This window comes from Fringilla coelebs, assembly GCF_963513975.1.
Source record: "Fringilla coelebs genome assembly, chromosome: 20".
NCBI lineage: Eukaryota > Metazoa > Chordata > Aves > Passeriformes > Fringillidae > Fringilla > Fringilla coelebs.
This window is the reverse complement of record NC_140046.1, coordinates 6,164,311-6,177,143: the sequence shown is the minus strand read 5'-3', so window position 1 is coordinate 6,177,143 and position 12,833 is coordinate 6,164,311. Positions and strand designations below refer to the sequence as shown.

Genomic DNA, 12,833 nt, shown 5'->3' with positions numbered 1-12,833 from the left:
AAATGGGTCCATTGCCTGCATCTTCCTTGCAGCATCTCCCAAGATTCCTGCCTTTCCCTTAACAAAAGCTAAATAGGGAATAAGTGCTGGATATTTAGAGAGAAAGAAATTCAAATCTCAGTTTCTCCACTGAGGAAGAGCAGCACCCCCTGCTTGACTGCTCTGCAGGATGGCTGCACAGAACTTCAGCCCTGCTCCTCACACAGCACAGATGTGAGAATACAGGAAAACAAAGGCTGTTTGCAGCTGGGAGAAGGAGATCTGGGAGAAGGAGAGCTGGGAGAAGGAGAGCCAGGCTCTGAGGCTGCAGGGATCCCACTCCTGCCCAGCCTCTCCCAGCCCAGCTGCTCCACAGGGCTCTGAGTAGCTGTGGAGCTGTGTCAGGGCCCAGCTCAGGGAGCTGAGTATTTTTAGCTCCAGCTGCACTCACGTCACGGGGCTGGGATCAGCGAGGCTGAGGCATGAATGGTGTCTCAGCACTCACCAGCTGGTGGGTGGGCTCAGGCTGGGCATGAATGACTGATCCCAGCAGATCCCAGCAGGGATAACAGCTCACTCCAAGGAGCCAGCAGTGCTCCAGAGCTGCTCCCTGTGCTGGAGGGCTGCACAAACCCAGCCTCTCCTCAGGTTTGGAGAGGAGCTGCTGGGATCTGCAGAGTTTTGTGCAGCTCTGCCACGAGTGCATTGCAAACCTGCAAAGAACACCACAACCACTGACAGCCCAAACTGAGAGCTTTATTGTGGTTACACATCTCCTGCAGGAGAGTCTTTGGAACAGGAATCAGCCCTTCCTCCACAAGGATCAAGTTCCTGAAGATTTTATATGCAGACTTGCTCTTTTTGGAAGAATGGATAGTCTTAAGCCTATTTTCACTGGATTTAAACAATTAAAATTGTGAATCTTTAAAAATTATCACCCTACTGAGGCACATGGCCAGGCATACACCCTTGCTCTGGTGGAAACTAGAAGATGGACTCAGCTCCTGCCAGATTTCACCCAGCCTTTTCTGCCTCTGCCCTAGTGTCTCACTTGCCATGCTGTGAGAAGCCTGCACTCCTGAGGATGCTGAAACCCCAGCACTGCATGGGTTTTGGATTTGGCTGATCCTTGTGCAAGCAAGGCTTGGTGCTCTTAGGATGGTCTGAGTTAGAGGAGGTTACTGCCTGTAGGAAATCAAGGTGAGCAGGCTGAGTCAGGGCTGCACTGGTAAAAAAAATAAAAATAGAAAATATAGAAAAAATACAAGGGGGTCAGGCAAGCACACAAGATTTCCCTGGTTTTCCCTCCTGCAAGCTCTTGGCCTGCCCTGTGCCCAAGCCCAGGTGGTCAAGCAGGAGTTGCAAGAGGGAGGAGGTGAGTGCAGCTGAAACCCAAACCTCAGAGGATGGAAGTGTTTGGGATCTATTCACGAGGTGAGACCCACTTTCTGCCCAAGAGGCTGGCAGGTCCTGGCAGGTCATGCACTCTCCTGAGCAGGAGCTGGGGATGGGTTGTGCTCTGGAGAGGCTCTGCAGCCAGGTTCCTGCCTGGGAAAGGCTGCAGATCCCACTGAGAGGAACTGCCTGGAGTTCCCTGCTCTCCCTGAGAGCTGGTAACTTGTTCTCCTGAGCATCCCAGGCCTGGCTGAGCAGTCTGGCCCTGAGCTGGCAAACCCTTCTGCAGTGGGGAGCATTCTGTCACTCCAATTTCATAACACCTTCTTCCAGAGGGAGGGAGGCCAGGCTGCAGGACTGCCAACCTTCCCAACCACATCCCCTGCTAGGCAGCACCTCAACACCAAAATGAGCAGCTTCCAGGGCTCTCTATCTCCAATCAGTGCTTCTGATTGGAGATAAAGAGCCCTGGATGCAGCCAGGGCATGGCCAGGGCAGAAGGCAGCAGCAGCAGCAGCTCTGCAGTGCAGGGGGAGAGGCAATGCCAAGCTCAGTCAGGAGCAGAGGGAGGACTGGGGGAGGCACAGAGGTTGTTCTCATTTGAAACCCCACATTGAAATCAAGTCATAAGGTCCAACAGCTGCTATTTTTCCCCTCCTCTTGCATGCTCCAGCTTTTATATTCCAAAATAGTAATAATTATGAGTACAAAGAGACCCATGGTTTCTGTCTGCTATTGAAGCACGAGGGTGTTCATTGTGTAATAGCAGGCATGAGAGAATAAAAAGGTTACAGGGCTGGTAATCAATAGGGACACTTCTTTCATCTGTGAAACAGAGCAGCTTTTGGTAGAATCACTTGGCTCCTGTCCAGAACCTCCAGAACAGGAGCAGAGCTGCTGAGCTGGCCCCATTCCGCTCCTTTTACACTCCCTTATCCTTCAGCAGTAGTAAGGTCACACGTACAAGATGCTCACAGAGGAAACTCTACAGCCAAACAAACTGAACAGGACCAAACATGATCAAAATGCATCAATATCTCAGCTAACAGCAGCACACCCTTCCCACACGGCCTGTCCTCCTCAAACACCCAACAGCCTGCAGCATCTGTAGGGTTAAATCTTTCATAACAGAAAGAAGAAAGGAGCTGCCAAAAGGTGAAGTGAGTGGCCCAGGGTGGTGCAGTAGGGCTGGAACACTCTGATCACAACTCAAGCAGCAGGACAGGGTTGCTGAACAGCCCCAACACCATATTCAGCTCCATTTAAAGAGCAGCTTTGCAGGGAAGCAAAGCATAAAAGGCAAAACAAGAATACAAGGTCCAGAATGAAAGGAAGAAACAGATGGGTCAAATCAAAGACTTGGGATTTTAGATGTGCTTTTATAGGGTCCCTGTTAAAGTTTTGACTGAAACAAGCCCTAGGATCCCAGGCTGTTCTATTCAAAAGTGCAATACTTACATCTTTATTAGCCATCAGCTTATTTTACTAAGGTGACATTAATAAGGTGATTTCTAATGGCAATATATCAAAAGTGCTCTCAGCATGGCAGAATGAAGCTACTCACCAGCATTCAGGTGACAGTCTTTAATCTGGAACTGAAGCTCATTTTCATTTGGAATATCCTTCCATGTTGCAAGGAAGACCTGGCGCTCTAGAAACAAAAAAATTTCCTCAGCCCTGTGGGATCCTCACAGGACCCCAGCATTATTTAACACACCACAGAATATTCCAAAGTAGACACACAAAAGGGCTTTTGGTAACTTTTTGCCCTGCTGGGGACAGATTTATTCCTGGATTTACCTCATTCTCTTTGTAAAAGCAGCAAAGCTTTGATGGATTTTGGCCTCCCCCAAAATAGAGATAGTCTTTGCCATATGAGCTGTTTACAAGCCAAGAATATGCAGGATTTGACAAGAAGGAAGGAGATCCACACATTTAGTATTATGTTAGTGAAAGCTGCTTTTCTAGCAACTTCCAGCCAATTCAAACAAAACTTTAATAAAGGTGACTAGGAATATAAAAATTCCAGTGAAAATGGTATGGGGGCAAACCCTAGACCCATTCAAGAGAATTAAACCATCAAAAAACCCCAAAACGACAACAACCCCAACCCAAACAAATACCAAAAAAAAAAAAAAACCAGCTTCAAAGAAAACAGATCCACCTGGCTGAGAGAATGAGAGGAGGGGACTTGGGTTCTGGAGCTGTAGGACAACAGGGACAGGACAACAGGGACAACCAGACCAGACCTGCTGAGATGCAATGGCTTGAAGGCCAAGGCACAGGTGAAACTGAGCCAGGAGGTACCTGCAGCTCCAGCTGGGCACTGGGAGCACAGCCTGGCTGCAGGAGGCTCAGCACACACCCCAGAGCACTCACCCATTTTGCCATCCTCCACAAAAAGCACGTTGAGAGGGATTAGGCAGCTGAAGTAAAAGACATCAATGTTGTTTTTCACAGCCACCTGTCACAGAAAAAAAACCAGGGAGGTTAAAGAGTTTCTCTCAGCTGGAAAACCAAAGGGATCACACACAGTCTCATCACTCTGGAGTGTTCTCTCTGAGCAGAGGGCAGCTCTGAATGGGATGGTACTGAGCTCCTGGGCAGTTTCAGACAAGGACCAGTCCCTTGCTCCATTTTCACTGAAAGCTGCCCAAACATCTCCTGTGAACCTTCCACTGTGCTGCTTCAGAGCCAGCTCCACTCGGGCTCACAGCAGCATCCTGGCTCTTTCCTGCTCTTGTTCAGTCTCTCCCTTTTCCCATTTCTTACAGGTACATCCCAACCTCTTGGTTGCACACACCTGCTATCATGTCTGTCACACTGCCTATCAGCTTCTTCATCACCTCTCCTTGCCACTCACTTTTGTAATTCCCCAGCTCCAAATCCGTGTAGTATTCTTCATTTTCACCTTCATTTCCTTATTTTTCACCTCTTTGATTAGTCCTGTCTCAGTCTAGCCACTTTCTAGAAAGCCTCAAATGGGTCCATTGCCTGCATCTTCCTTGCAGCATCTCCCAAGATTCCTGCCTTTCCCTCAGTAAAAGCTAAATAGGGAATATGTGCTGGGTATTGATTCCTGGAAGAAGAAAGCCCTGCTAGAGAGCAATCAGGTAAAAAAAAACATCACTTGACAAAAGACTTAATTCTCAGTGTCATTAAACTCCACCAGCCAGGGAGTTTGCCCTTATCTGGTTTGCCTTTATCACACACACTTGCCATGTTCCCCACTAATCTCTGCTAACAGCTTTCCCCAGGCTGAGAGCTGCTGGGACAAGCAGGAGCAAATGGGAGGTCTGAGAGGTGCAGTGTCACAACAGAGCTCAGGAAAAGGCACCTCTGGGCTTTATGTCCATGCCTCTCATGCTCTCCCCAGTCAGCCCACACAGTGAGAGCCTGTCATGGGAGCACAGCTCAGCAGACACCTGCCTTTGCTGCAAGGAGGGAGTCCTAAACCTGGTAAGAAAGACCCAGAATTGAGGTTGTGTGGAGAATTTCAGGAGCCATTTGAGCTCTTAGTTTGTTTGAAAACCCTCAGAAGGAGTTCTCCAATTTGTCACCCTGAAACACAAATCAGACCATGCTAAATGCTGAGCCAAAGGAATAAATTTGCTGCTACAAAGATTTATGGAAAGACACACTTCATTGACATTAATAATTACATTTATTGGTGTCCTACTGGGAAAATCTATTGTCCTATAGGAGCAAGTTTAGAAGGACACCCATAAATGTTGGTAAAAACCAGGTGTGGACAGAATAAAGCAGTCAGCTGGTCAAACATGCATGCAAGCCACAGACAAGTGGAAGAAATCAAGCTCCCTAACAAACTCTTCTGACAATTGTGAGGTCCCAGAAGTGCAAAGAACTGCAGAAAGGTAACTGTGACAAAATGTGGTGTTTCTACTTTTCAGCCATCACTAAAGGTAGCAGCTTATATTTAATTCCCAAAGTGCAAACCAGCTTAAGAAGGGATTAGTCTAAAGCCCACTAAAACCACACAAATGATGGTGCAACTGAGGAATAAACTGGGATTGGTTCTCTGGACTTGTTCCACGCTCTGATTGCTGGCGTCATGCTCACGAGTTGGAGCGTTCAGTGTTTGAACCAGAGGGGTAAAAGCAGATTGGTGGGTGGACTTCAGTGATTCACCACTGCAAAATATGATGGAACACATTGGGTGAGGAGCCAAAAATGCACTTCAGAGTCTGGGAGGGGAGAGCTGGGGGAGGGACAGCAGTGCAGCCACTCCAGATGCTGTGCTTGGATATAAGTCATGGAGATGAGCCAGGAGAGGGAAAATTTAGGCTAAATGTCTGGGAAAACCAACAGTGAGAATTATTAAGCAGCACTAAATTCCTCTGAGGATAAAAGAAGCTCCAGTGCTTGGACTTACAGTTAAAATCAGCCTTGACAATGCTCTCAATAAGAGGAACTGTAGGAAAACAACAAAGCATAGCAGAGACTACACTGCACGACCCAAGATCTTTTCCAAGTCTGATTTAATGATTAATTGCCTTGCCTCAGAACAACAGAGATTACTTAGCTTTTGTAGCTAATTGTTGTTGCCATACAACAGCAGTTTCTTACAAGAGGGGCTGGAAAGCAGCTCCTTCTCTCCAGTCACGGTTCTAGAGGCACACTCCAAATTAATATGCCAGCCCTGTCCCTGCAGTTATAAGGATGCTATAAAAAGGTATCTGCTGACCTGCTTCTCAACTCTGCAGAAACACACTGAGTAAGCTGCTTTGGCTATCTCTGGAGAGCTACCCAATCAAGATGCTCAGAAGTGCAATTTCTTCCCAGTAAAGAAAAATCAAGCCACATGGAAGCCTTCCTCCCAAACTGCATCACTGGGTTCAGGAATGACATCACATGCCACCTTGCAAGCAGCTGCAATCATGCAGGAATCAGCTGTCACAAATAACTTTTATAAACAGTGTGGAAAAAGCTCTCCTTAACCTACAGCACTGGGACATGACTGGGGAGCTCCTCAAAAGGAGCTTCTGTTGTTCACCACCACACACTTCCCCCAAAATGGGCTCCACAAGATCTGGTCCATCAAAAGACACCTGCAGACACCTGGATGGGGAAACTCACACCAAGAAGAGGCCCCCTGAGTTGGTAACAGCTTCCCAGGGTCATGCTCCATGTCAGGAGCATCCAATGCCATCTGACAGGCTACAAAAGCAGATCCACAGCAGCACCTGCAAGAAGCTGAGCAGGTAATGACAGTGACTTTCCAAAAAAAATCCAGTGCTCCTCAGGTGGGAACATTGTCCTGAGACAGGCAATGACATCTGATGTGATAGCACGAGCTGAGAAGCCTCTCCAGATTTGACATCCCTATAAAGGAAACCTCTGCTTGCATTTAACAAATCCTCCAGTCCAGACTAACTTTGCTCATGGCTCTGCTTTAACCTGCTGACCTGGACATGAACTATTAAATCTCTAGCTAGACCTTTAGCTTCAGACATTTCAGAGTTGAAACAGAAGCATTTTTGATAAAAATGGCTTTCCATTTGTGATCTTTTAGAGAGGGGAAAAAAAATATTAGTACCTTGTGAATTAAGTCAAGCAGCCAACAAAGCTCTGAGGGATAGAAGTCAAAAGGTGGCAGGTTTTTGTGTGATGCTTGACTGCTGGAAAGATGTGAGCCCACTAAAAATTGGCTGAGGGTTACAAATTACTTATGTCTTGCTCATGATCTGACTAGAGGAAGCAGCACCTCTAGAAATAACCCCTGGAATATATTTGCTCACCTTCCAGCACGAGCACCCTTCTGAAGAGCTTCCTTGCAGTCCAGCCCTCTGACAGCCCAAACATGGTATTTTGGGAAAGAAGCACCTCATAGGAACAATGTCAAGTTATTTTCTTCAATACTGTAGGTTTCTGATGCTTTAAATCTCAGACTTGAGCAACAGAACTGACTTTCAAAGTCAAGTCTGAAAGCAACACAGATGCTTTCCATCAGCAGCAAGTACACAACATACCCACTTGGAATCCCATTAGCACCTACACTAAATTAAGGATTTTCTTAAGTTGGGTTTTGCTTTGGAGCCTGGTAACAGCCAAACTGTTAAGGCAAGAACAACTCTCCTCTGCAGAGCCTTTTTTACCTCACCAGGTCATGGCTGGCTCTGTGACTGTCTGCTGCTCTGCCCCCAGGGAAAGCTGCTCCTCCACTTCATTTTGTGTGACAGGAAGGGCTCTCAGGATCCCAGGGGTGCCTGCAGCCTCTGCCAGCCACAGGGCTGTGCTTCTTCTCTCTGTGCTCTCCCCACAGGGCTGAGCCTGGAGCTGTGCAGGCACAGCAAGGGTTACATCAATGGTCAGGGAACACAGAGTTACTGGGAGGGTTGTGCTCTCCTGTGCTTTGCTGCACTTCAAGTTCAAAATGTACAATTTATAAATGTGCTGTACCATGTGGCAGGCGTGCTCTTAACCTCCAAACCAACAGCTTTCCACAGCTGAGTGAGGAACTGGCCACAGATGCCAAGCTGTGATCCAAGTCCTTAATTCAGAGTGTTCCCAGGAGGGTTCCTTGCTGAAATAAGACTCTCACAAGCAGAGACTGTTAAAGAATAACCCAGGCAACAAATCCAAGCACCATCTTCCCCATCTAGCTACCCACAGGTGTTGAGTGGTGGCTGGTCAGGGATTCTCACACACAGGCAGATATTGTGTCATTTATCAAGCAGGCTCTGGAGAGTGAACATCTGTTGGCTGGAATTGCTGATCACAATGATTCCCACAGAGAGCTGGATGTGTGAAATCCGTCTCCAAGTTCTGAGTGCTGTGTTTGTGACCCGAGTTACATTAACAGCTCTGATGAATGAGAGCTCCAGTGGCTCTGCACTGCGAGACGCTGCAGCGTGGAGGAGCACAGGTGATGAGTTACAGCAGAGCTGAGACTGGAAGGATAAGCATCATCCACTGCATGAGCAACACTGATACTTCCTCAGTGAGGAAGCTGTACCTTCCTCCTCTGTCTCTAGAAACAGGTTTTGCCACAGTGTCCTGCAGCTCACGCTGCCCAGCAGCATGTCTGTGTTTCCAAGTGCCCCTCCTCAGGGAGAAATGCAGCTGGCAGTTCCTTCCCTTTCCACACTCAGATAATTTTACTGAATTAAATCAAAAAGCAGTTTGAAACATTCCAGCTTTTTTCAGCTGCATGCTCTGTAGCTGCAGCAAGCAGGGCTGGCAGCTGACAGCAGGATGTGACACACACATGGTGCATTCTGAGTGTGGATCCCAGGAGAGTGGCTCCAGCCTCAGGCACACTTGCTGCTGCTCCAGGAGTGCCTACAGCTCATTTTCACCTGCACTGTCTCCTGCAAGGGGCTATAATCTCACAGAAGAGATGATCAGATTTGTGCCATGACAGGCCAGGCTTGAGCTCTGAAACTCTGGCTGCAGGTTGGCTCCACTTCACCCATTTCCAGGATCAGGGGAGCAATTCTCATGTGCTCCAGTGGGTATTCCAATTTCACAGCATCTCCTCGCTGTTAAAAAGCCAATTATTAGGAACAGTGGTTCTCTTTAGCATAGAAAGGCTCTCAGCCCAGGCATTTTCTAATTCCAAATTGGACTTGAAGAACTGTCTGGAAAGACAATATTCCCACCAGTGCAAATCCCTATTTCAGGGATTTGGTCTCACACACGTGGTGCCAAAGACCTCTCCCAGCTGGTATGGCCCTAGCAGCCCACATGTCACCAGCAGTGTCACCACTGCTTTGGTTGTGAAAAGGCAACACTGCAGGAGCCAGGGAGACCTGTACAACTCCCAGAGATGTCTCCATGGCTCTCAAACACCCAGGAAGGTCAACACAGCCTCTCACAGACCTTTGGGCAGGGGCTTGTTGTTATTTGTTGGTGCCATGTTCTGACCACATCACCCATAAGCACCAGGCAGCCCCAAAAATGCTGACAAGGCACTGCAAGGGTGCCCAGCCCCCCCCAGAAAATATCTAAGTCAGATTTTCTTTAGCAACAGGCATACCCCAAAGGCAGCTTTTTAATCTGACAGAAGTTAAAAAGATGAAGCAGAGAGCGGGGATTGGGGTTTGGTCAGCCCTACAGTGCTGTGTCCAGTCCAGCTTTACCCTTTGGATAAATCTCTGCTTGACTGAGGGTTAAAGCTGAGTCCACAAGTCATGAAAATGATCATGATTATTTTGGGATGCAGGGGAGAAGCCTGGCATTCAGTATCACAAGATGCAAGGTGACTAGCAAACACAAGACTCTTCAGCTATATTTTACCTAAGTAAGCCTCTGAAAATATTTCAGCCCTCCTCATCTTCTTGCAAAAATGTCTTTTTCGTTACCTTGTCAAATATTTTAGTTTCTCTCCATGATTACAAATGTCAAGATTAAGTGAGCTGTATTGGGTGAAAGATTAGAAATGGTAATAAAAATAACCTGAACAAGACATGAATTCATTACTTCTGAAACAGTTGCCTAAGGAATGTACAACTAGTCTTTGAAGTGTATAATTAACATGACAAAAAGTTGAAAGCTATCAGTTTAGTTACTTCAGGACTTATTTTTCTTGTTACTAAAAACAAAAAACTCCCACCAGAATAGGAGATGAACATAAGGTCCTCAGGTTCAAACCAGCCCTACATCTGCTTCAATGTTCCCTAGCTGAGGGAAAAAAAAATCACATTAAGTAAATTCAACCTGATGATTGTTTTGGTTCTTCAATGAATACAGGAGCATTTGTATTCTCAACTCCTATATTATGCTATAAATTGTTCCCTAAGTAGGTCAGCAAGGCGATTTCTGAACGTTTCAAGACAAATCCTTTCTACATGAACCCACAAAACAAAACCAGAGCCTTGCTTGTCAGGGCATTGATAGATCTCCATCAAGCCCACTGCTGTCAAAAAAGTAAGGGGAGTGCTCTTTTTAACTTGGCATCTGCTATCATGATTCAACTCTTTGCAGAGAAATATACTATTACTCCATATGGCAGCTTCCCCAATTGTAAAAGGGCAGCCAACTTCTATGGCAATGAGAGCCTTAGCAAATTAACAACTGAGTCTGGCACTAATGAATGCTCCACTGTCTCAATAGAAGGTAGCTGGAGGTTTCCTCACATGTTTTCTCTTAGCTTTGTTCTAGCAGGAGATGCTACAAGAAACAAACTGTGTTCCAAGCCCTTCAGAGATTTAATAACCCAAATACTTCACTTCTCTCCTGATCAAAGGAAGCAGCGACTTGAGAGTGCCTTGTTGAGAGTCCCCAGTGCTGTGGAGGCTGGCTGGGACTGTCACCTCCACACTCCCCTCAGAGCAGGAGCCAGATTTTACCACAGCTGACCCAAATGCCACCTCAGCTTCATGACCTGCTTGCAAAGGGAATCAAGGGCTCAAGAGGGTGGAAGGCAGGCCATGGAATTCATTCACTGTCCGTGCTCCCCCACTGCATGACTGCACTTGGAGCCCGAGTGTGGGACTGCTCCTTTGAGTGCCAGAAAAGCTATTTCAAGCTGTTAGCCCAAAGACTCATCAATAAGTCATAAGGCCCAGAATGGAAGTCAAAAGAAGGGGAAAAAACAGTTGCTGAGGCAGAATAAATAGTAACTTCCATTGCATTCTCTCAAACGAAAAAGAGAATGAGCTGCTTCAAAATATTCCTTTCTATGGGCTGCTACACTGCAGGAACCCAACCCAGTTCCACCTCCTGGAGACCTGGAGTGGGAGAGGCAGCAGCAGTGCAAGGTAACTGCATTTTGGGATACTGACAAAATCATCCAGAGGTTATAAACACTTGGTAAGATTTAGCTCCAGAGCAGAAGCAGGAGTTTCTGACCTCTGCTGCACAGCATGGCAGCAGTGGGGAGGAGCCTCCTTCCAGGGAGAAATGTCTGCCTGATGATTTCCAGACCACTGGAGACAGTCTCTGGTCCAAAGCAGAGGGGAGCATCTCCCTGGATCTGTCCTGTCTTTATCAGATTGACAGCCCAATCTGATAAAGAGGCTCCCCCAGGGAGTGCTGTCCCTGCTATGCACCAACACCATCATTAATGAAACATTAGCTGCTCACATCATTTCTCCTCTGCCTCTCCTGGAACACACAGTTTGCCTTGGATTAAGCTATCTGGGGCAGGGATGTGCCTTTGTAAAACACCCTGGAATTTAAGAGCACTAGAGAAATATTAATCACTCAGCAGTTGCCATCTCCCCAGCAATTCCTTTAATTGCCTCAATTCTTACTGACAGCTCCACCACAGGTACTTCCTCTGTTCAGACCTGCCCCAATTCTTAAGTCCAGCCAAACCTCATGCCCAGTTCACAGAACAGTGTTACTGCAACAAAGCCCTTAATCTATCTACACAGATGCAAGCAGTTGGTTTGAGGTGATTGAAAATTCATAAAACTCAACAAGTTTCCATTTCAGTTTTTCTGGGAGAAGCTTGGAAAAGGAAGAGGGCTAAGTTTTGGCCAGACTTGAGGCCCAAATCCATGAGGTCTGACTGTGTACATGTGGTATTGTATGATTAGAGCCCTACCATGTTGTTTTGGGCACCTGCTGAGCTCCCCACCCCTCCCCAGAACAGGACAATCCTTACCTGGAGGTTGTTCAGAGGCTCCATTTTCATGACTGGTCCCAGAGTGTTGAGGGGCAGGGAGACATCAATACTTTGGTTTGGCATCAGAGGTGTGTGAATGGCCAGGGGGGTGCTTGGGATGACTCCAAAGCTGGGCAAGAGAGAAACAGAGGTGATGAGAGCATTGTCCAAATTAAGTCCAAAATATAATGTTCCTTTTGTCAAGCACCACCTGCTTCATCTTCCCACTACTCCTGAGCTGCCCCTGCTGCTGCTCCAGGGAGGGAACAGAGCTCAAATGAGCAAAGTAGGACAAGGCAGGGGAAACTCCCTCATTTGGTGACAAATTCACCACCCTGCCCCAGGGCCCAGCTCCTGGGAGCTCTCCCATGACCCACATGGCTCTGTGTGCTCAGCACCAGCCTGCCCAGCAAGGAATGACCTGGACTCAGAGCCAGGGGTTGTTCCTCTGCTCCAGAGCACTGCAGGTAGGGCAGGTAGGACACAGCATCACACCCTGCATGGCTGCTGCACCCCTGGGAGCTGGAGCCAGCACAGAACAAACAGCCAGCCAAGGAGGAACATGTGGCTTGGAACAGCACAGCAGAACAAATGAATCAACACATGCAGCTGCCTGGTCCTGAATGACAGCACCTGGCCCAGCTGCCTGCTTGGAGGCTCCTTCACTGGGGATGTGTCCCAGCAATGTTTACTTGCCTGCTCAGTCCAAGGAACATTGAATTCCACAGGCACCTCTGCTGAGCGTGGAGAAGAGGGAAAACATCCTCCATGGAACACAGCACTCCTGTACTACAGACCAGCTGCTCCCCAAAAGCAGATGGAAGCCCAGGTGTTTTGGTGTCCACTCATAAAGGCATTTCTCTCTAGCAGAATTCACATCAGCTCA

General features: G+C 47.5%; 1 protein-coding gene across 3 annotated transcripts in view; it reads right to left on the bottom strand.

Annotated features, from left to right (window-relative positions):
- The window catches only part of AP2B1 (adaptor related protein complex 2 subunit beta 1), a 76,040-nt gene that overhangs the window by 8,831 nt on the left and 54,376 nt on the right, over positions 1-12,833 (bottom strand). For all 3 annotated transcript variants that reach the window (XM_084218932.1, XM_084218934.1, XM_084218933.1), the window contains 3 exons: positions 11,948-12,077; positions 3,754-3,838; positions 2,939-3,025 (listed from right to left, as the gene is read on the bottom strand). In XM_084218932.1, coding sequence (XP_084075058.1) covers positions 2,939-3,025; positions 3,754-3,838; positions 11,948-12,077 — 302 coding nt within the window. The remainder of the gene's footprint in view (positions 1-2,938; positions 3,026-3,753; positions 3,839-11,947; positions 12,078-12,833) is intronic.